The sequence below is a fragment of the Larus michahellis genome, chromosome Z (assembly GCF_964199755.1).
Source record: "Larus michahellis chromosome Z, bLarMic1.1, whole genome shotgun sequence".
NCBI lineage: Eukaryota > Metazoa > Chordata > Aves > Charadriiformes > Laridae > Larus > Larus michahellis.
In genome coordinates this window covers 31,041,815-31,063,565 of record NC_133930.1, presented here as the reverse complement: position 1 = coordinate 31,063,565, position 21,751 = coordinate 31,041,815, and the positions used below count along the sequence as shown (strand labels likewise).

The window sequence follows — 21,751 nt, the reverse complement described above, 5'->3', positions numbered from 1 at the left end:
GTCTCTCTCAGCGAGGCGACACCGCCCACAAAGCGCGGGGCGACCTCCGGTCGGGCGCAGGGTCAGGCCGTCGCTCGCCCGGCCGCCGCGGCGGGACAGAGGCCTCCACCGCCACCGGGCCGGTGCCCTCCACCGGCAAACCGCCGCCCACCGCTTCCCGGCATCGCTTTTGAGGCCGAGCGCACGCCCGAGGCCTGCAACGCGAAAAGCCACCGCCACCTGCGCCCAGCACCAGTAACGGACCCCAACCGTCCCCAACGGCCGGGGCGGGCGGTGACGGGACCCCGCCCCCTTCCCACGTGACTCCCCGTGGCCGCACCCCCCGCCGCGGAGGGAGCCGGGTCGTATCGGTCCGGGCGGCGCCGCTTTTTGACCCTCGTCCGTTGCCGTATCGCGCCTCTGCACGGCGGAGCTCGTGCTGGCAGCCGGGCCCATGGAGCGGAGCGCGGCGGCGGCGCCACCTGTGTGGCGGCTCCGCGCCACCGGCGGCCACCGCGACCGGGACCACCCGCCGCCGCGGGAGGAGGAGGGGGAGGAGGACGATGGCGGCGGCGACACGGGCGGCAAGAAGCGTGGCGGGCCGCGGCGGCGGCCGGTGCTGCCGCTGTCCGAGGGCCGGGGGGCGCCGCTGGTGCTGCTGTACCTGCTGGGGCTGCGGGCGCTGGTGGAGCTCTCGCACCGGCAGCTGCTCAGCCGGCCCTCCCCCGCCGGGCCCCGTGACTTCAGCGCCCCCCGCGCCAGGTACAGCGGGGCGGGCTGCCCCTCCTCGCCGGGGCGGGCGGTGGGGAGCCGTGGGACTTCCCCGTGTCGGGGCCAGAGTCCGTCCGGCGTTACCCCGGCTGCCCTTGGCTTTCCGCCGGGGCGGGTGGGGGGGGTGCTGGCGGCGCAGCGGCGGCCGGGCCCCGCAGGCCGTGTGGGCGCAGCGGGAGTGCGCCCTGGGGGTCCCGCCGGCCGGCCAGAGGACGAGGAGGCCGCTGCCGTCAGTCGTCGGGTTACTGTCCTTTGCGGAACGCTGGTGTCCTCCCCTGCCCCGGCAGGAGCTCAGAGCTGGCGCCGGCGGCTGCAGGAAGTGGGTGAAATCACTGTCAGGGCTCCCGCTCTCGTATTCGCCACCTCTTAAAGGTGCTGGTTTGGGCTGATGAAGCGCTGCACTCTCCACAGTTTAATTCTCGTAGTATTGTAAAGTGTCCGGGAAAATTTCTTAGAGAATTTTTTAATTGGTGTAAATCTTGCTAAGAGCGTCCTTATTCGGACATTCAGGGAAGAGCGTGTGTGCGTATGGAGGACCTTGCTGAAGGTAAAATCTTTAGCTTCTCCGCGCTTTCATTTCATTTTGAATTGATATGTTCAAAACAGAGAAACAGTAGTTTGGTTTAATATCTTGCTAGATAGGAGGAGGTGCCCTGAGTAAAGATCAGTACTATATACCCATTACCGTAATAGTCTTTGTCATCTTGACTGTAGTTACTGTCTAATTGGCTTTTGTCTCTTCCACTTAACGTAAGTTTCGAAATAGAACAATGTACAAAAACGTTACAGTTCTGGATAAGTTACATACTAAATGTTAAACGTGTTGATGCTGAATGTGTAATTTATCTCTTACAGGGGCTATCTTGACAACATAACAGCAATTGGGCCCAGAACAGTTGGAAGTCCAGAAAATGAAGTTCTTGCAGTTAACTACCTCCTAGAACAAATTAGGGCGATAGAAAGAGAAAGCACAGATGCTCACAAGTTATCTGTAGACATACAGAGGCCCACAGGCTCCTTCAGCATTGACTTTTTAGGAGGCTTTACTAGTTACTATGCAAACATAACCAATGTCATAGTGAAGCTGGAACCCCGAAATGGAGCTGAGCATGCAGTGTTATCCAATTGTCACTTTGATTCCGTACCAAATACCCCGGGTAGGTCCACATGTTCATTCTGCGTTTCTATTTATTACGTGGGTCACAGAACTTGGCTTGCTGTCTTCTCACACCAAACATCCTTATAGCCAGCCACATGCTAGAATACTGTATGTGTCAACTAGTCTGCTTGATTTCAGTGAGATTCAGTATTTAGAGTGACAGGTTGGTCCTGTTAAAGTCAGGATTTCACTCTCGCTTTCTGGTAGGCAGCAAATTGCAGATACTATATTTAGATTTCTAGAAAGTGTGGTTATATCTGCCTTTCTTGTAATTTGCTGCTTATGCATGTAGTTCATGTGCTGCTTCTACCTGTTGTTCAGGTCTTTCCGTACTTCTGTACTTTTCTTTCTCGGGATGCTTTGTGCTAGAGACTGTTCCCACCCCCCCCAATCAGCCTGTGTTTTCCCTTCCCTTTGCTGGTATTGTACTTTATTTCAAGTTTTTAGGGTGATATCCTTAAGCTATGCCAATATTATTTTTTTTCTGCATTCAAATCTTCTGTCTCAAAAGACTGTAGCTGTCAAAGATTAAGGTACTGCTACATTGGTAGTGTGTACATCTCTCTTGCTGCTACTTTTCACTGTCATTATTGCATACTCTTTTGTTCTTGTCCCTCTGCATTTTTATAAATCTAATAATTTGAAATTATTATTGCTGCAGGGGTGTAAACAGCTACGTAAATACATGGTTTTAACAGTGCCAAGAAGGTAGGGAACTGAAAAGCACATGAAAACATCTGTTGTAACACTCAGCCACAGGTGTGTGCCTATTACTGCAGTTGAAAAATACCTACAGACTTCAGTTACCAACAGCGCAGCTTTTACTGAAATTTCTTCATTTACACCCCACACAATAGCTTATTTTAGGGAGTAAACCTTGAGTTCTTCAGCACACGCAAATAGTCTTCATTATTGAGAAAACAGTTGAGTATTAGCTGGAGAAACAAAGCACTTGCCATACTCTGTGCCTTTTTTCTGTAGACAAATAGTATACAGAACTTCTCTTTCTCCCTAATCATACTTAGGCAAGATGAGTTTCCAAATTAAGCTTAATAACTGCAGGATTATTATACATGCTTTGTGATTTAGGAGCTGCAGAGATGCTAATTACTGTATATTCTAAATATGGCTGCCTAGACTTAGAAAGACTACTTCACAAGCATAATACAATGATTATGGAAAACCGTCTTTAAATTAATGCCCTGTGTAAATTGTATGTTTGCTTCTATGGACTGTAATGCAGGATTGTGTCTGCATCAATTACTTTATTTACAGTTACTCAGACAGTAAAATATTTCACCAACCTTGCATAGAGGTGCCAGCAAATATTAGTGATTTGTGTAGGATTGTACAGAAATCTGTGGAGGAGCTAGAAGTCGGCCTGTATGCTTGCCCTTAATCACAAAGCAGCCTAGCCCTTTACTGCAGCAGTGAGAAACTGCTCTGTCTTTTCTTTGTGTGAAACTTGCCCAAAACCTAAGCAAGAACCTTTTCTTTTCTGTTCTCCTGTATTTCTGCAACTTACTTGCTTACAGCTTTTTTTCATTTCCCAAAAGGTGTTATTTAACCAGAATCAGCAGAACTCAGTGATCAATGAGTAATATATTTGAAAATTAGATAGTAAAACATAATCTGCTGTTGATGCTTATGCCTACGGGATGAGTAAAGCAAAACTCAGTAAACCATTACAGCTTCAACATTAGAAAGCTTGAGTTCCGTGTGAAGGAAGAACACAAGCTGTGAACTCCTAAAACATGTGTCTTGTTCTAACAGTACTAGTTTTCAGTTTATATGGCCTATTTGATTCTTTTCTAATCAACTTGAAGGCAGAAACATCCTTGAAATGATCATCACAGATGCAGCTGATAACACAGCTTTCTTAGGTTACTGGTGTTTGCCATAAAAGCTTTTAACCTACCGTCAGTTTTGTTGTATATGAAGTATTTGAGGATGGTACTTTCTCTGTGAGCTTCTGTCATAGTCTATGGCTACACGGCTGCTTTAATCAGATGTAAATCTGTATGTCTGTTGAAATCAATAACTTTTATTTTTCTTAGCTTCACAGTGAGGCAGATAAGTGATTAATCCTGCTGAAAGCTGTAATCATTGCTGAGTTTTCAACACAGCACAGGTTAGATAAAATAATTCAGTGGGGTGAAGAGTAGACTACTGGTAAATTTGGGTAGCAATATAGTCAGGGCTTTGAACTGAATAGTTTTGGGGGGCTTTTGGGGAAGCTTTTGACAGAACAAGGCATTAATTTTTGAGAAATACGTTACAGAAGAGTGTACTGGAAAGATTTTAGTTTTATTTATTTATTTATTCCCATTGCAGTGGAGGTTGGACTAGATGACCTTTAAAGGTCCCTGCCAACCCAAACTATTCTGTGGTTCTGAAGTACTTCCATACAATAAGCTAAGGTTAAAATTTAGGCTGAGATTTGTGTTTGTATCAGGAATGTGCCCTTTTCACGGATGGAGCAGGTAAGTTTAAATTTTGCCAAGTTACAAGCTTTGGAAAAGCTGCTTTTTTATGTGTAAATTAAACAGTGTTAAGAGCTAATGAGTCTGCCCTAATAGCACACCAAGGCCGAGCACACTATTGCTGTCATCTCAGTGCATGTTGGCATCATATATGCAACCCAGGCCTAAAGAAATGAGGTTAAATTTCTCTGCTCCCAAATTTTATTGATTAGCGTGGGGTAGGGAGGTGCTGCAGCTTGCACCAAAGTGGGGGAAATGGGGCAATGGGAGACCTTGGCTAAAAGGTGGAGGCTTAATCCAGATAGAAAACTGGCAGGGCGTAGAAGGAGATGTGAGGAAGTGAGAGTAAGTCTAGAACAGTGCTGGATAAGGATCTCGGAGAACACTCTACTGAGCTCAGAGCAAAACGGGTTTTCTGTGAAGAAAGAAGGGTGGTGGAAAGCATCTGATCATGAATATTCTGTATTATAATGTATACTTTCATTTTAAAAATGTTTTAAAGGTGTGAATTCTGGTGCCTCCTTTGCTTTATTTTGCAATCTGACCTTATGTTACTTGGAGCTTTTATCCACTTACTCAGATGCATTGTAATAGGGTGACTTATGTGGGAATGTTTATTTTTAAAAATTTGAGTAAGATGTAAGTGAAAATTATGTCCTTGTTTATTTGTATTGTTCTTAGAAAAATAGGCAATGATCACTTTGCTTGCTTAGTAACCTGGTTAGTCTACTTTTCTCGAACAGTAGTGTTGGATCTGGTACCTTGTACTTCACATGCTCAACTTCTGAACATTATTTTTCTTTCTGATGTTTCTTTTAACTAGTATAGGCACAGGGTACAAGCTGTAGCAGAAAATATACTAAAGCCTGACATAGTTGTACTTCAGTTAGATTAAGTGGCTGAGGTAGCATAAAGCTTTTTTCTTCTCTGGTCTTTGTTGCAATTCTGTGTGTTTGTTGTTAAGTCATGCTATTCTGCTGATTATTTTAAGGTGCCAGTGATGATGCTGTTAGCTGTGCAGTGATGCTTGAAATACTTAACACACTTTCAAAATCATCAGAGCCCCTGCATCATGCTGTCATATTCTTATTTAATGGTGCAGAAGAAAATATTTTGCAGGTGAGAATGTGCCAGAATTATAAAATATACATCAAAGCTGTGTATTAAGACTGACAAAGAGTAACTGCATATATGGCTTGTATTTAATCTGTTGAAGTATTAGTGAAAGCCAGTCTTAGCATTCTGAGTAAAATGTATTAGATTTCAAAGGGAAAAATATGTTTAGATTAAGAATACTGTCCATATTAATTTAATTAGAAGACTTGGATTTTCTGCATCTGTTTGTGTTCTAAGTGATTTGGCTGCCTTGTCCAATCTTGAGTTATGACCTATTTTTTTTTTTTTTTTGTTTTCCCATCAAGGCTAGTCACGGCTTCATTACACAACATGAGTGGGCCAAGTCAATTAGAGCTTTTATTAACCTGGAGGCAGCAGGTGTAGGAGGAAAAGAACTTGTTTTTCAAACAGGTATGAGCTTGCACTGTGTCCAGTTTCTACTCTTGGATAATTTGATAATAAACAATGTAGACTCAAAGGAGTATTCAACGTGACTCGTATGCAAAAGACAGGAGAACCTCTATGTCTCTTTCCCAACCCTGTGCAGCAAATAAGCTGCTCTCCATCTTTAGATACATGGAGGCTAAAGCACTGCCATAGAAGTTGCCTCATAGGTGGGAAGCCTGTCTAGAACAGGATTACAGAAGTTGCATTTCCCTTTTACGTCAAGGTAATAAGGAGAAAACCAGATTTGGAGATCTTGTATACCTTGCATACTCATACTTTCATATGCTTGAGTTAATTTTCACAGCAGTTCTTTCAAAATCTTTGCAGGGAGATGGTGGCATTAGAACTCCGTGTGCTGCTCAGGAAGCAGCAAAACTTCTGTGCTTTGTAGACTACCGTTAAACTTCTGCTCCATCCTAGTTGGACTGCAGAATTCCTTCTACTGATGGAGCTGCGTAATTGTTTGCTTGCATCAAATGCTTTTAGTGGAGAGACTTTTACCTAAACAACAATTTTGAGGTGTGATACATAGATGATAAATTGGAAATTCTGCTAAAGGTTGTGACTTCTTCAGTAGTGCTGGGTCTTTTTTGGGAGGTGGCTTATCTACTCTGCCACTGAATACTCAAGACATCAGTGTTGGGGTTTTTTTTCCCCCAAGTGTAACTAATTCGTTCTCTCAAGTGTGAGTCATTCAGCCAACACAGATGCACTTAGTATATACCCTGTGGGGCAACAGCGTTAAAACTCTAGTGAGTTCCTTTGCGTATTTATTTGTTATGATAAAGGTACATATCCTCACTGAAGTTCAAAAAGTATTTTTTGTGAACTTTCTGCTCATCTTTTATTAGGACCTGAGAATCCTTGGTTGGTACAAGCATATGTAGTTGCAGCCCAACATCCCTTTGCCTCTGTGGTGGCGCAGGAAATATTTCAGAGTGGTATTATCCCAGCAGATACAGACTTCCGAATATACAGGGACTTTGGCAATGTTCCAGGTATGTTACCAGATGACATGCCAATGCACATTATGGAATCATTTGTCTTAAGTTTGTAACAAGGAGACTGTTCTGCAGTTGACTATGTGAGGGTCCTCAAATTTGGTTTGTCTTTCAGTTTGGGAGCAAGTTTTCCTGCTTTTTTTCTAAGGCAAGAGCCTTTAGATTTGGTTTGTCGTATAGGTCATTAGGGAAGTTTTTTGGAGACTTCTGTTTTCCAGGAAGAAACTAAATGGTAGAAAAGTTTCCTGGAAATCAGGAAGACACTCCAAAATGAAATATTTTGGTTTGAAACATTTTGGTAATCATGCTAACAACCTGGTTGCAGGGGTTAAATCTCTGCACCTAATGGGTAAACCAAAAGAATCTTTTTTAAGATTGTGACATAGTAATTAATGCATTTTTATTACTTCTTTTTTTTCCATAATCAAGCACAAGACAGCAGGTTTTGGTTTTGCTAATCTGTTTACAGTTTGCTGTCCATTCTGCAGAGAATGACCACTGAGGAAAAAATGTGGAACACACAATGCAAACACAACTCAAGGGAATCTAAACTTCTGTAAAATCGTTGCTGTCTGGCAGAGGTTGTCATTGGAATCGCTTTCAAGACAAGTGATCTTTCTGAATTGATGCCTAGAGCAAAAGGTGTTGGCATATTCTGAACTGTTCTAAAGTATGCTTCTGGCCTGAAAATAAAGTAGCTGATTTTGTACAATGTGTTCTTTCTTTGTTCAGAATTGTACCTGGATCATAAATGGTAAATAAATTCTCACTGACCTCTGTTTTTCTAAACGAATAGAAATGAAGTAATTGAGTTAAAGAACTAGTTTGTTCCTCTTTGTCAACTGGTAGAATTGAGGTCTGATTTGTGAAACCTCTGCAAAATTGTGAGGATTCAGATTGCAGACAGCAGCTTTTTGCATATACAGCTGGGGGGTGAGGTGTTAGGGATACACCAAATGTGTAATAGATTTTGCAGAAAACCTTTTTTTGTTTGTAAATATTTTTACTTTATTTTTACAAATTATTTGGGCTATTAAATTAAGAGTTTTCAAATTGGCTCTTTGAAAAGCTGTTCATAAATTGGAAGTAAAAAGAACACACCTGGTATTTTGAGAGGCTGTTTCTGTAGTTCCACAGTGGTGCTTTTTATTACTTTTCAGCATGGATCTCTACGGATGTTTTAATGGTAAGTGTTTGGAAAGCACCTTGTACATCTTTTCTGAAGCTGAGACTATTAAGAATTTTAATGTATTTCTCCAGTAGAGATTGGTTTGTTTACAGATGTCATGCAAATCAATACATTAGAAAAGATGGTTATTTTAAAATGTTTTAAAAGTGTTCTTTTTTTTAAATACACACGGAATCTCAGCCTTCCATCTACAGAGCAGGCTATTTTGTTCATCTTTAAGGATGATGAGTGGGCTATAAAGAAGAACAAATTTTTGTGTGATATATATCTGAGGCTTTCACATGTTTGTTTTGAGGTTTACATAATTTCAAACGTGCTTTTTCTCTCTCTCTAGGAATAGATTTGGCTTTCATTGAAAATGGCTACATTTATCATACAAAATACGACACATCAGACAGAATTTTAACAGATTCCATTCAGAGAGCAGGTTGGTGTTTCAAGAATTCAGTTATTTACGAAAGATTTGCTAAAGTGTTGTAGCTGCTTTTTATTTTGCTGTTAAGACTGCCCATTGCAAGAAATTCATCATTTTAAGTACAAATTTAGAACTGCTAGACATGTTCTAAAGAACAAAGAATTTACTCAATGCATGTCTTTGAAATACAAAGGAAATATGTTTGGTTAACTTGGGAAGATAAACTTTATCACTATCCAGTGATGTTGATTTGAAAGTAACTGTGGAATCCAATTAAGGTTATAATCTAGCCATTTATACATGATTGTTCAGCCTTCTGGGTTCCTTTTCTCTCAGTAAGCCCTCTTACTGATTAGCGTGCATCATGAGAAGCTTATGGTTAGGTTGGTGGCACAGAGACTGGTCTGCCAACAGAGGCTTTTCTTTCAGAATGGATCCCACTCAAACTTACATGGTGGCACACAGGCTGTGGATAAACAGGATTTATTTTCTACTAACAGTTTCTGCTCAGAGCAGGCTATTTGACAGGCTGCAGTAAGGAAAATTACAATAAGACCTTTAGTTTACCAGGAAAAACTAACATGATTCTAAACATCTCCAGGATTTTGACCATTTCCCTCTTTAAGCTTGTACAGAAGCCAGCTTAGATAACCAGCATGAATAAGTTTTAAACACTTTCTTGCACCAGTGCAGTTGCAAGACAGAAAGTAACACCTATAAATTCCTGTTGGAAAGGTGATTTTACTGGTCACGGTGGTTATGTAGAAGGTCTCTTGTTAAATGTATCACAGCTAAAAAAAAAAAATAAAGACAAAACTTTTCAGCCAGTAAGCACTTTTACAGGTCAAGTAAAAGCAAAATGAAAGTTCAGAACAATTGTTTTTGGCTGCACTGTGTGAAAGAAAAGAAGTGGTCAGTACCTGTAGGCTACAAAGGAAGTTTACCTTACAGTCATCTAGGGAAAGAAAGGCAGGTAATTCACAGTCACTGAAACATGGAGAGGTTACTACTGGCAAGGAGAAGAGAAGGAAGATTAGGAAATTCTAAACTCTTCTATGGGTTAGCCTTGAAGTCCAATGCTTTAATATCAGACCTGAAGATGGGCTGAAAGCTTGACTACTCCCTTCATTGCAACAGCATTTAAAAACATGAAGCTTACCACGTATACTTATTTTAGTGACAGCTGTCTAGATTAACTCATGAAAATACTATGCTGTGCATACTATCAAATACCTATTTCAGAATAATCAGTTGTATATTCACATCTTTCTTGAGGATATTTCAATACAGCTTTATTTTTAAGAACACTTAAAAGAATGCTGTGTACTAATTCATCAACCTTGATGTAGTTACATTGTGTGTCTGCTTTTTTTAATAGGTGACAATATTCTATCTGTCCTAAAATACCTAGCAACGTCAGATAAGCTGGCTAAATCTTTTGAGTATCGACATGGAAATGTTGTGTTCTTTGATGTACTTGGTTTATTTGTCCTGGCTTATCCTGCCCGTGTTGGCACCATCATGAACTATATTACAGCAGCAATTGCTTTTCTTTACTTAAGCAAGAGAGTATTACAGGCCAAAACCAGAGGTAAGTCTAGTTCTTAAAAAAAAAAAAATAAATCAATCACAGTACTCTTTATGGAATACCAATTAGTAGATGAAGTGTTCAGGTGACTAAGGCATCTTTTTAGATAAATGTCAGAAATAAATTCTAGGTGTGCAGCATGCCATAGGAGTTACTTTGTGTTTAAATATCTCAACTTTGATTATGATGAAGAAAGAATATGATAGGCCTAGATGTCTAGCATTTATGAATCACGATTATGCCTCTTATCCTTTCATGAAGGTTAAAATCAAATCCTTTAAAGATCTGAAAATGGAAAAAAAAATTTGCTTAATATCTATGTAAACTCTGTTCTGTTAGCACAGGTAGGGCTTCAGAATCATGTTTCCTGAACACCTGCCTGTAGGCAGGAGCAAATAAAACAACAAATGGAGAAAAACATTACAAAGCTTAATAAAGGGTGTAAAGCAACTTAAATCTTCTAGTTAGACCTTTTCAGGTATGTGTAAGAACATACCTGTTTAAAAAAAAAAAATCAAACCAAACAGACCCACCCTCAAATTCAGCAAACATTTTTGGAGTAAGAAAAAGTTACAAGAAAACCAACTCAAATTTGTGTTGCTTTTTTTTGTTTTTGTTTTGAGACTTTATAGATGGTTGAGTGACTCCACTGGTTCCCTGGAGAAATTTTTAACTGTCGGGAACATGGCAATCTGCAGAATAATACACTAGTACTCTGGGAATAAACCTTGCAGTGGGAAGACTGCAAAAAGACTTGCAAAGAAATAGGCTAAATGGTTTAGACCACACCGTTAAGAAGTCTTCAGAGTGGATGACTCATGCTTTTTTATTTTGGTCATTAACTGAATTATACTGTGGGGTAATTAGAATCTTGATGGTAGTCTGTAGTAGTATACATGACTTGTTGAATTAAACTTCTTTTTTCTTCTTCACAGCTGTCCATAACCTGAAGAAATTCTTTACTGCATTTGGCTTAACACTGTTAAGTTGGATCTGCACGCTGGTGGCAGTCCTTATAGTGGCAGCGTTCGTCTCTCTCATTGGACGGTCTCTTTCTTGGTACACTCATTTCTATGTTTCTGTGTTTCTGTATGGCACTGCAGCTGCAGCTAAGCTTATTCTTGTGCATACACTAGCCAAGAAATTCTTCTACAAGGTAAGCTTGACTTTGTTGCCAATGATGAAGGCTAATGTGTTTAATCTGAGGCAGACTTAATTCTTGAGTTGATTGAAAAGATGCAAAAAGTTTTCTGTATTGGACAGAAGTATTTAAAATGTTGCTGTAAAAATTGCTTCATCTAAGCATAGGGGTTACTCTACTAAATCAGAGAGTTAAGAGCTTTGTGATTTAACTCTTTCTAATGACCTTAAGGAGCTGCTTCAGAAAAACGGCAATAGCCTAGTAGAATACTAGTGCTGTTTCTTTCCCTGTCTGCACCTTCCTTTCTTGCCATCACTTCATTGATACGAGATCAGAGCAACAACTGGAGAATTTAAGGTTTTTTGATACCTTTGAATGTTCTTGATAATTACGGAATCTACATATATACTCCAGTGTTCTTTGAATCCTACCAGATTCTCTCCTCTGAATGTACTTGTATGACGGGTTCCTTAAATTTAATAATTAATTTTGGTACAGTATCTCCTTATGTATCTTTAATATTTTTATTCGTTGTTTAATCTAATTCATTATTTACATTTTGTTGTGAAACTCGGAATTCCAGTTCTCTCTGTTTTATTCTGTCCTTTTATTATGCATATTGTTTTGGTGATGTCATTTGTATTCATAACCTTCTAAGCAAATAATACGACTTTTTGTCAGATGCTTCATCTGAAAGCTTTTTCCTTACGTTTATCATAGTTTCTAGTTCTGTCATGCCCTCTTCTAATACAGTAATCTGTGCTGTGCAGGACTTTCTAAATGAAGTCCTTGTAAAAATTTGAGTAGTCACCCTTCCCCCTATGATTATTCTGATTGATAGTTGTTTTTACCACAGCTGGAGATGGAATAGAGCTCTTGATAGTCCATGTTCTTTTCTGCAATAGATAAAGGTCATATAGGCCCCTGCAGGGCTTGTTGAGGATTTGGTGTTTGTTACCTTTCCGTTGCTGTCATTTGTCATGATTACTGTCTATCTGCCTCTTTTGCTTATAATTCTTTCTTATGGACTAACCAGCACAATTTAACTTGCATAATAATGTCATAATTATAGCTCCTAACAATCCCCTTATGTTTAGATGGTAGTTTAATGGCTCTGTATCAAAAACAAATAGGGCCTTGAGGTGGTGCTGTGAGGTATGACAGATGATGCTCTTCCAGGGCAGAAGTCGACTACTTGAGCCTGTTAGGTTTAGGTCCTAGGCACAGTGGTATTTAGTTACTCAGCTTGCTGTTACTTATCTTCTTGGCTATTTGTACAAGCTTTGGGCAAGGGAATTTAGGAAACCTAAGTTGTCAGCCGAATCCAGCTTCATCCAAGTGTTTGAAGAATTAACTGAAACTCGGTTGTATGGAAAGTTCTGGGTGAATGCATCATGTCTTTATCTGGAAGTGGGTTTTTTAATTGTTTGGGGAGGGGGCGTGTTAACTGGTATATGTATGTTAAATATATCTATGTGGTGGTGTCCTTTTGTGGAAAAGATGAGCCATATACAAAATAGACGTGATGTTACCGTTTTCTAGTCTTTCAGACAAGCTGAGGGGAGAGCGTACTTGCACGAACTGTTCAGCTGTTCCAGGCTCTGGATCTACTTCTTGCCTGCTGATTGTCTTGATCAGCAGATCAGCCAACTTGATATCATGAGTCTCTTAATTTTCTTGCATGCTGGAGCTTGCAGTACACCATACGGTTTATGCTGCCTCTGTAACTTACATTGTACTGAGAGTTGCATAAAGATTTTTGGAACCTAATCTCTTACTTGGCTGTCACAGGCAATGCCTGGGTGTTTTCTGTTAGTAGCTCAAGAACTTGTGAATTAATAAGCTTTTTGTTTTGAAATAGGTTTGGCAATTCATGTTTATCCTTTCTTTTTTTTTTTTTTTTTTTTTTTTTTTTTTTTCAGCCCAAAACTGAACTGGGTGCTTTCTGACAGCCATTGTTCACGCAAGCGGTCCTTCTTGCTACTAGCAGGATTCACAATTAGAGTCTTGCACTACAAACACTGCAGCGTTGCCAATGTAACTTACAGGGAAAAAAAAGCAAACCACATTTTTGATAGTTAAACTTCCTTCTTTTTGAAAGTGTTATCTCTTATTATCTGACCCATACATGTCTTTTCTTCAAAACAAATGATACATTTTAAAAAAAGCACACTTCTGAAGTGACAGCTGTGGCATGACATATAAAGGCACTAGTGTAATATTTGTGCACTAATAACCGTGCTTGTGTAAGAAGTGTATTAACAGCTGCTGTTCAAAAAAAAGGCTTAGAATCTCAGGAGATATAGATAATTTTTTCACACGTAAGTAGTGGCTATTTTATAGGCTTCACAAATACCAGTGCTTTTTATAAAAGGGCCCTATTCGCCTGTGTTCCTAAAACATTAGCCTTCCACCTTCTTGGCATTGTCGTTTGTACATTCCCTTCCTCCCTATGCCCCAGCCAATGTAATCTCTTCTTCAAGCTATGTCAGAGCAGATTTAAAAAATAAATAAAGTATGCTGTCATGGATAGCTCTAAACGGTAAGAGAATGGTGCGGTGATGCTTACAGAATTGTTTTGGCAAAGAAAACAATTATATATGTTTTCTGTGTGTTCTCATGAGATGTGATACATGGAATATGCTCAGTTATGACTGTACTTGCTTTTTTGTCACAGAATGTGAATGAGCTGTACCTGGGAGATATTTTTTTTGATGCCTCGTTGATGATATGGTCTATAGCATTGGCTGTGATTACTCAGATGGGCCTTTGTTCTGCGTTCATTTGTACATTATGGGTAGCATTTCCTTTACTCACTAAGCTGATGATCCATAAAGAATTCAGCCAAAAAGGTATAAGTTTGGGGGGGGAGGGGAGGGGGTGTTTCCACTCTTTGAATTTTGAATAGTCAAAGTATACATGTGACATTTTTGTCATAAGAATAAGTGTTCTTGAACTAAAGACAGTTTGAAAGTATGGAGAAGCTCTTTAAAAAAGTGCAGGCTAAAAAGAACAATTCTGTGTGGGTTTATTAGTAAGTGATTGTGTACTTTGATGGGATAGTAAAGGTTGTTAAAAATACTGTGAAATTTAAATAGTTTTTGGGACAGAACATGTTTAATTTTATTTTTTTTATGGTAACACAAGAAGGGTTTTGTGGTGTTTTTGAAAGAGTTATATTGTCACGGGCCATGCAAAATGAGATCCCCTTTCCATATCCATGTCGGGGGTGAGGATGAGTGTTGTGTATTGGGCCTTGCAGCAGTTTATGGATACGTTAGTAAAGCTGTGTGTTCATGTCCATTTGAGCTTTTCTAGGTTTTTTGTCTTAAATTTTTTTTTTCTGTCCCTTTTAGGTGCCACAGTGAAGTTTGTCATGATGTACATGCTGGGAATGTTTGTTCCCTATCTGTATATGATGTATCTTAGTTGGACTGTATTTGAGATGTTTACCCCTATCATGGGACGAAGTGGTTCAGAAATTCTACCTGATGTGGTGTTGGCAGGATTTATTGTAGTCATCACTATGATACTGTCATCCTATTTTGTAAGTAGAATTTGTAAATGTTTAAAACATTTAAACTTTCTCTAGAGTTTAAAAATCAATGTTTTTCTAAATTAATACTTGAAGTTAATGTTTTGACAGTACTAAATTGTAAGAAAGTTCTAGGAAACATGTCAAGGATTCTGTGTTTTATGTTAGGCAAAGAAAAGTCACTGAAGCAGGGCTTATAAAAATACATCTGTTCTATGATGATGTAGTAAAGATTGGTGTAAAATAAGCAATTTAATGCTGGAATTTGAACAGGTATTCATTTTAGGTGAAGTATGTGGCTGAACAGTATGTGTACTATGCTAAAAAAAAAATCCTTAGGGTTTTCTTTTCTGTCCCCTTGCTTCAAAGGTTCTACGTTTCTGTTGGCAGATTAGCAAATTTTTGAAACTCCGAGAAGTATTCACTTTATTCCTTTTGGGTTTAAATACTGGGATTACAAAGAAGTGTCTTGTGTCTGGTAGTACTTGCAATGATCTCTTTTTAATGTACTTTCAGTTCCGTAATTGGATTTTATAGTTATACGAATAGTGTTTTATTTCTAAGTCTTGCAGTTTTATAACTGGGATGTCTTTTTGTTCTCTAGATTAACTTCATTTACCTTGTCAAAAGTACAAAAACGACGCTAATAACTTTAACTACTGTGTTTGTAGTCACTCTGATTCTCGTTTGTAGTGGAATATTCTTTCCTTACAGTTCTGATGCAGCTAATCCAAAGCCTAAACGAGTCTTTCTCCAGGTAAGAAAAGCCCTGTGTATTTTAATGCCTCTGGTTGCAGCAGTGTTTGGGTTTTTTTCCAAACCTTAACATCCTCCCCGATCCCCCCAAAAAGAGTAACTTTTCCTTTCTTGCTTGATTTAAAAGCTCTAATGATTATTTCTGGATCTGAAAGAATTGCTAATGTTTCCTTTGTTCAGTCTCTGACACAGTTCATCTGTGTCAGAAAAGCAGGGTTTTTTAGGGGGTTTTAAGTGGGGGAGTTGTGAGTAAGCAATGATAATTTAAAAAGTGAATGTGATAGGAGATGAGCAGATAACTTACAGGCACAGTCGTCTTCTGAATGTGGGTGTTTTTATGGTATGTTTCTTTTAGCTGAGTAATTTTCTCTATATATTCACAAATACTCGGATGTGTGTTCAGTGCATGCTGCAAGTACAGTAGACCTTAGAGATTGAAATGGAGGATATTTCTGAATCACTTCTGAATCATGTGAACTGCGTAAGGTCCATCATCTTTCTGTGTTTCTTTTTTCTTTTCTTTTTTTTTTTTTTCTTCTAGCACACAAGCAGGAGATTTCATGATCTAGATGGAAATGTGGTTAAAAGTGACTCTGGTATATGGATTAATGGATTTGATTATAATGGAGTATCTCACATAACTCCCCATGTGCCTGAAATCAATGACAGCATTAGAACTCCGTGCGAGGAGCAGGCTCCTTTCTGTGGCCTTCCTTGGATTCTGCCAGTGCATTTCATGTTCCGGTTGGTGTGAACACAGCTCCACTTGAGCACTTACTGATAAAGCACATTTGTCACTTACGCGATCTCGCTTATGTAAGGGAAAAAGTAAGGGTAATGTTGGTCTAAAAGTAAATAATCCTTTCACTTTAGAAGGCATTTGAACTTCTGCCTAGGTGCAGTGTCTTCTGCCAGAATCTCTGCAAGAGACTGATGGGTCTGCTGCAGGAGCAGCAGAAGTTGATTTGTGGAAAATCAATGTTAGCGCCAGTGGAGGTGGTGGTGAAGGGGGGGCCTTCTAAAGGGCAGTTCAGATTTGGAGTATGGATGTCTCTTCCCTTCTTCCCCCTCACCCCAGCTGACAGCAGAGGAAGTCTAGTGTAGCTCATCTCCACAGAAGAAATCTACCTGCTGTGATTATTTCTCATGCCCCAAGAGTCCTGTGAGCGGAAGCATAGCAGTTTGAACATGGAAATATTCTTACTTATTTTATTGTTTTTTAAATGAAGGCACATGAAGGTAATGAATGAACACACCGGTGACTATTTTTCTATTAATGTGCCCTTTAAATATTTCTCTGGCCACAAGCTGCTAATTTTATCTGCCTTCTGCTAGAATCACTAGCTGTTGAATATTTCATTTAGTAACAACGCAGTCAGCTATTCTATACAAAAAACTCTTCTTGGCTTCTCATACTTAATACCTCTGAGTGTAGCATTGAGAATAAGTTAAAACTTTCCCCCCTCCCCTCCAGGAAAAACTGGTATCTTCCTGCTCCAGAAATTTTTCCAAGAAGCCCCATTCACTTTAAAGTTCTGTCCAAGGAGCTGATGCCCTGGAACAATGTGAGGTTAAGCTTTGAAGTATCTGGTGAGTGACTGAAGCTTCTGGTTTGTGATTTGTGTTTATTTTTATGCCCATAATAAATCAGGTGTTGACTCCAGTACTGCAGGTTCTAGTGCCATTCCCAAGATGGCGAGCTTTGTGGGATTAGCATGAATTAATTCAGTTTCATAACACACCAGAAGCTGTGGGTGTTGTGTTGCAGTTGTTATTTGGGGGACTGATAAACTTGTCTATTTCGAGTAAGCCTTGATCTTCTTTATAGCAAGTCCTTTCTTAAAGTCCATATTATAGCTCTGTCCTTCTCCTACATCATCATCTCATTTATCTCGCCGCTTAGAAATAACTGAAGCTTCTTCTGTGGAGAAGACGGTTGTATCCTATTTTAGAAGACAGGAAGAGTAACACCCAGGGAACGTGCTACTGGATAGGAAAATAGGTGGTTGTTCTTCCTCCACTGGTTGATACATCCAGATACGTATCCTTGTCTCTGCAGGTCCAAGTCACATGTCTCTGTATGTTCGGCCACATGAAGGGTCAGCTCTGTCCACCTGGTCGCTTGGGGATGGTACGCCGGTTGCTAGCTTAGGAGGAGACTACTTCGTGTTCTACTCGCACGGGCTGCAGGCTGCACCGTGGCACTTCTGGGTAGAGCTGACGGTGAGTATGCCCCTTCTGGAAACCCGGCCGTGCCTTGGTCTGCTCTCTTGTCGCCATTTCTGCATTCTTCTGTGGAAAAATGTCATTGTAACTTTTAACTTTCTTAAGCTTTGCTTTATTTGATAGATCCTAATTCAAGCATCCCTCTTTTTTTAATTTGTCCCTCAGCTTTATATATCAGCAAAACATATATTTTTGATGCATAGTCCACTAACTTGTCGAACGGACAAAGGGAGTGTATTTTCCTTGTCTTTATGGTCTTAGGGTGTAAGTTTGGATTTCTCTCTTCTTAACATCATAGTTCTTGAAGTTTTATCTCTATTACTATTATTTCAGAGTTCTCTTTCCTTTTGTGAGTAGTTTCCCTTTCGTGTATTTGGTTTGCTTGGTTTTGGGGAAATTACAGGGAGTCCTTGGTGGTAAACGTACCTGTCTTGAAGAGAGTTGTAAAACTTTGTTTTCTAAATTTTCTTTCACATTATTTTCAGTTGGAAGCAAGGCTTCCAGCATTGCTGTTCCAGTGGGACTTACGATCCCTGCACCCGTTAACTTACCGATGAAGAACTTTTTGCAGACCTGTACATTTTCCTTTTAGGTTTAACAGTGTCTTATTCTTTGAGTAAATATTACAAGAACCTCAGAAAGTTCAGAAAGTCCCTTGTTCCATCCTGGATCAGGCAGTGTGCACGCTTAACCAAATAATCCTCTGAGGGTACTTGATAAAGGCGGGCAGGAGTCGGCAGTGTGACAAGCTTTGCAAGGTTGATAGCGGCAAAGCTAGTCAGAAAAGGATTTTCATCCTAAGGATTCACAATAGAAGGATCAGCATAAACGCTATGCTGGAGTCCATGTCCTGATTTGTCAGCAAAACTGACAGATAAAAGCACTGAGGTTAGAGCATGTGCAAGCTATTTAATATGTCGGAGGCACTGCAACCTAAATACCTCGTTGCAAGCTCAGTTCAAATTGAGCTCAGCATGTAATCTGAATGTTACGTTTGAAGATAGGAAATGTTTTAACATATAGGACAAAGAGCTGCAGGATGAAGTTTGTTCCATAGATACTAAGTCTGTACAAAAGTACATCTGGATTGATCTTACATTTAAAAGCCATAAACAATCATAAAGACTGTGTTCCCTTTTTCTCACTTTCAGGCCCCAGCAAAGCATTCTGATGGAATGGTCTCCCTCGCCATAGCAGCACATTACTTTTTTGGGGAAGATCAAAAGTCACCTCAACTCTCTGCCTTACTGGAAAGGTTTCCAAGCTGGACGTTTTCTTCTGGTTGGTCCTGCACTTATGACCTTTTTGTCTTTTAATGTTGACAGTAATGCAGTGCTAATAGGGTCACCTCTCTGACGCAGAATGCTGTTCCAGCAAACGCATTCTAACAGGATGCCAGAGACTTTCACAAGAACTTAAAGTACTTTGGCGACACATGGTGTTTCTTTGGCAGTTTGACTATTTAAAGCCTACTGCTTTCTTGGGGATATAGTGATACTTCATGTCAATGTGAATGCAGTTCACCTTGGTTCTTCCGCTGAAATGGCAGTTTGACTAGTGGCTTTCTTAAAATTAAAACTGCGTTTGAGGAGCTATCGTTGGCATAATGTTATGGCAATTGTAATGAAAGGGCCTCATGAAATTATTTTTCTATTATGTAAAATAGAACCATACTTCACGCACACGTGCGGACTATTGCCTACCAATCCTATCCGTCCTGTTAAAGACAGACCTTCAGCTAAAAGATGCTTGTTCACGTGGTGGGGGGGCAGAGCTCACAGAGTTGTAAACATTACTTTTGTCACTGGATGAAGTCACTGAAAGCTATGATGCTTGTGCAGGTTGCATTCGCAGTCCTTGGCAAATGCACAATGCTGAAAAACTGGTATTATGATGGAATGTGGTAATTATTTATCTAGGTTATCTTCTCCAGATAATACATCTCTGTTAAAAACTTAGTTCCTACCCTTTTGCCTGTCTCTTCAGTGTTACAACTTGAGTGGGTACGTTTGACCTGTCATCTTGTGGTTTTGTTCCTGTTGGGATCTCTCACTATCAGCATATAAGCATGTCACTTGCTCTCTTGTACGTAAGAGTGCTAAGTCCTCACTCCTTTATGTAGATGTCTTATAGTGAATCTACTCTAAATTTCAAGTTATCTTCTAATTTATTAGAATTGGCTAATTTTTGGTATCTCCTCTGGAGAGACTTTTGGTAATGTGACGGTATTGCACTTTGCTAATACATTTAACTGTTTCTTAAAATACGGTTTGCTTTCCATAAGGAAAAATACCAAGAAGAGTCATCTTTAAAAAGATGTCTAATATCTCTGGATTGCTCTTGTTTTATTTCCACAGGATGGGTTTTATAAGTGACTGTGAGTGACTTAGAATATTTTCCAGTTTTAATTGCCAAGCTTGGAGTTCAGAAGCCACTGACCTCTTTGGTGTTTTTATACTCCCAGGTTTTTTTCAGTGCAGTGTAATGCTTAATGTTAGTTTCTGAAATTCGAAGAACTCTGTGTACCTGAGGAAACAACTTCTCGGGTTTTTCCAAACTATATATAAAGCATTCTGTGACATCAATACCACGCTACAAACTGTACAAATTAGTATTTTGCTCATCTCATGACTATTGCCAAATCGCATGCAAAGCAGATTTTGTGCATGCATCATCATTTCGAGTAAAAACATGCTAGTACTGGGAAGTTTACAGGGCATGTGAAAGAAAACTTTATGAGACTTTAATTTGTGTGAGCTGTGATGGACACGGCTCCCCGGTCAGGTATTCTTCCTTCAAATGGTTCTGTAGTTGTGTACAACAGTGGCAAGAACCAGTTTCACTTGTTGCAACATACATTCATGAAGATTGCCAACCAATTAATGGACTAGGGAAGGAGGTTTAATTACTGTAATCATAATGAACTGGCCATTAGTATCTTAAAACCAGCGGTCTTTCTACATTAACATGTGCATTAATCATCACTCACTTGATTGTATCTGATTTGAAAATGTATCTGATTTGAAACTACAATCCCTGTATTATGCATTTATTTTTTTAAAGTGCTATTAATGATTTGAAAAAGTTTTATTTTATAACTCTTGCGTCTTGAATCTCAACAAATGTTTCGTACTGTACTCTAGCTGATGCCCAGCTCGTGAACTGAAGCTGCACTGATACATCCCATCTTCCTCAGTTTTGATTTTTATCATGTGTTTTGCCTCTGATTTAAAGCTTTGAAAAAGTGCCATGTGAAGAATTTTTACTGGGAGACAAAAATATAAAAATGCCTGTCAGCAATTTCTGCAACTTCAATGAAGCAATAACTTTTGCTAACTCAGGTTTTAACCTTTATTAAATAATTTAATTATGGGGGATGTCTAGTTTGCTGTAAATTTCTTTGTAAATAAAAGTGAAACCTAATCAGTGAAACCTGATTTTTGTCATGATTAAAGGCGTATTTGAGTTGTTTTTATTTGTTGTACTAATGTTTTATTTGAGCTTGAAGTAGAAATACTGCTAACTGATACTGGAGTTAGCAGCTACAGTTAGAGCTATGTGTAAGAAATGCATGGCCATTAATGTAAAAATTATCAGAGCTGAGAAATGTTAAAATGAGGGCCCTGGCTGGTTGCCTGGAGAGGAACGTTCTTCTTTAAACAAGATGTGGTATGGAAGAGACACTGGTAGCAAAGCAGAGTGTTTTTTGCAAAACTAATAGTTGAGAGCAAATTTATTGTTGATCGCAGGTAGAAAAACTGGATGGAAAATTTTTCTAAATGTTTCAGTGTCCCTCTGCTTCCTTGTTCAGTATGAGCAGATTAGTCTTCTGCTACTGTGGCTTATTATTTCTCATAAAAAATATTGTGTGTCTTATTCTGTGAAATACACAAAAAAGCAAGCATCTGGTAATTTTAAGGCTAGAAGGGCATGGGAATAGAAAAG

At 39.6% G+C, this 21,751-nt stretch overlaps 1 protein-coding gene across 1 annotated transcript; it reads left to right on the top strand.

Annotated features, from left to right (window-relative positions):
• Positions 1-344: 344 nt before the first annotated feature.
• On the top strand, positions 345-21,281 carry ERMP1 (endoplasmic reticulum metallopeptidase 1). The gene is made up of 15 exons (XM_074569275.1): positions 345-741; positions 1,606-1,907; positions 5,384-5,511; positions 5,814-5,919; positions 6,807-6,953; positions 8,480-8,572; positions 9,939-10,151; positions 11,084-11,304; positions 13,967-14,141; positions 14,646-14,836; positions 15,429-15,581; positions 16,122-16,324; positions 17,055-17,170; positions 17,640-17,803; positions 18,958-21,281. Exons 1-15 carry the CDS (start codon positions 434-436, stop codon positions 19,120-19,122), a joined length of 2,685 nt encoding a protein of 894 aa, XP_074425376.1. The 5' UTR covers positions 345-433; the 3' UTR covers positions 19,123-21,281.
• The last annotated feature ends 470 nt before the right edge of the window (positions 21,282-21,751 follow it).

Coding starts and splice junctions, on each gene's coding strand:
- ERMP1 (XM_074569275.1), top strand. CDS start 434: ATGGAGCGGAGCGCGGCGGCGGCGCCACCTGTGTGGCGGCTCCGCGCC. Junction 1,908..5,383: donor TTCCGTACCAAATACCCCGG/GTAGGTCCACAT, acceptor GATTATTTTAAG/GTGCCAGTGATGATGCTGTT. Junction 10,152..11,083: donor ATTACAGGCCAAAACCAGAG/GTAAGTCTAGTT, acceptor TCTTCTTCACAG/CTGTCCATAACCTGAAGAAA.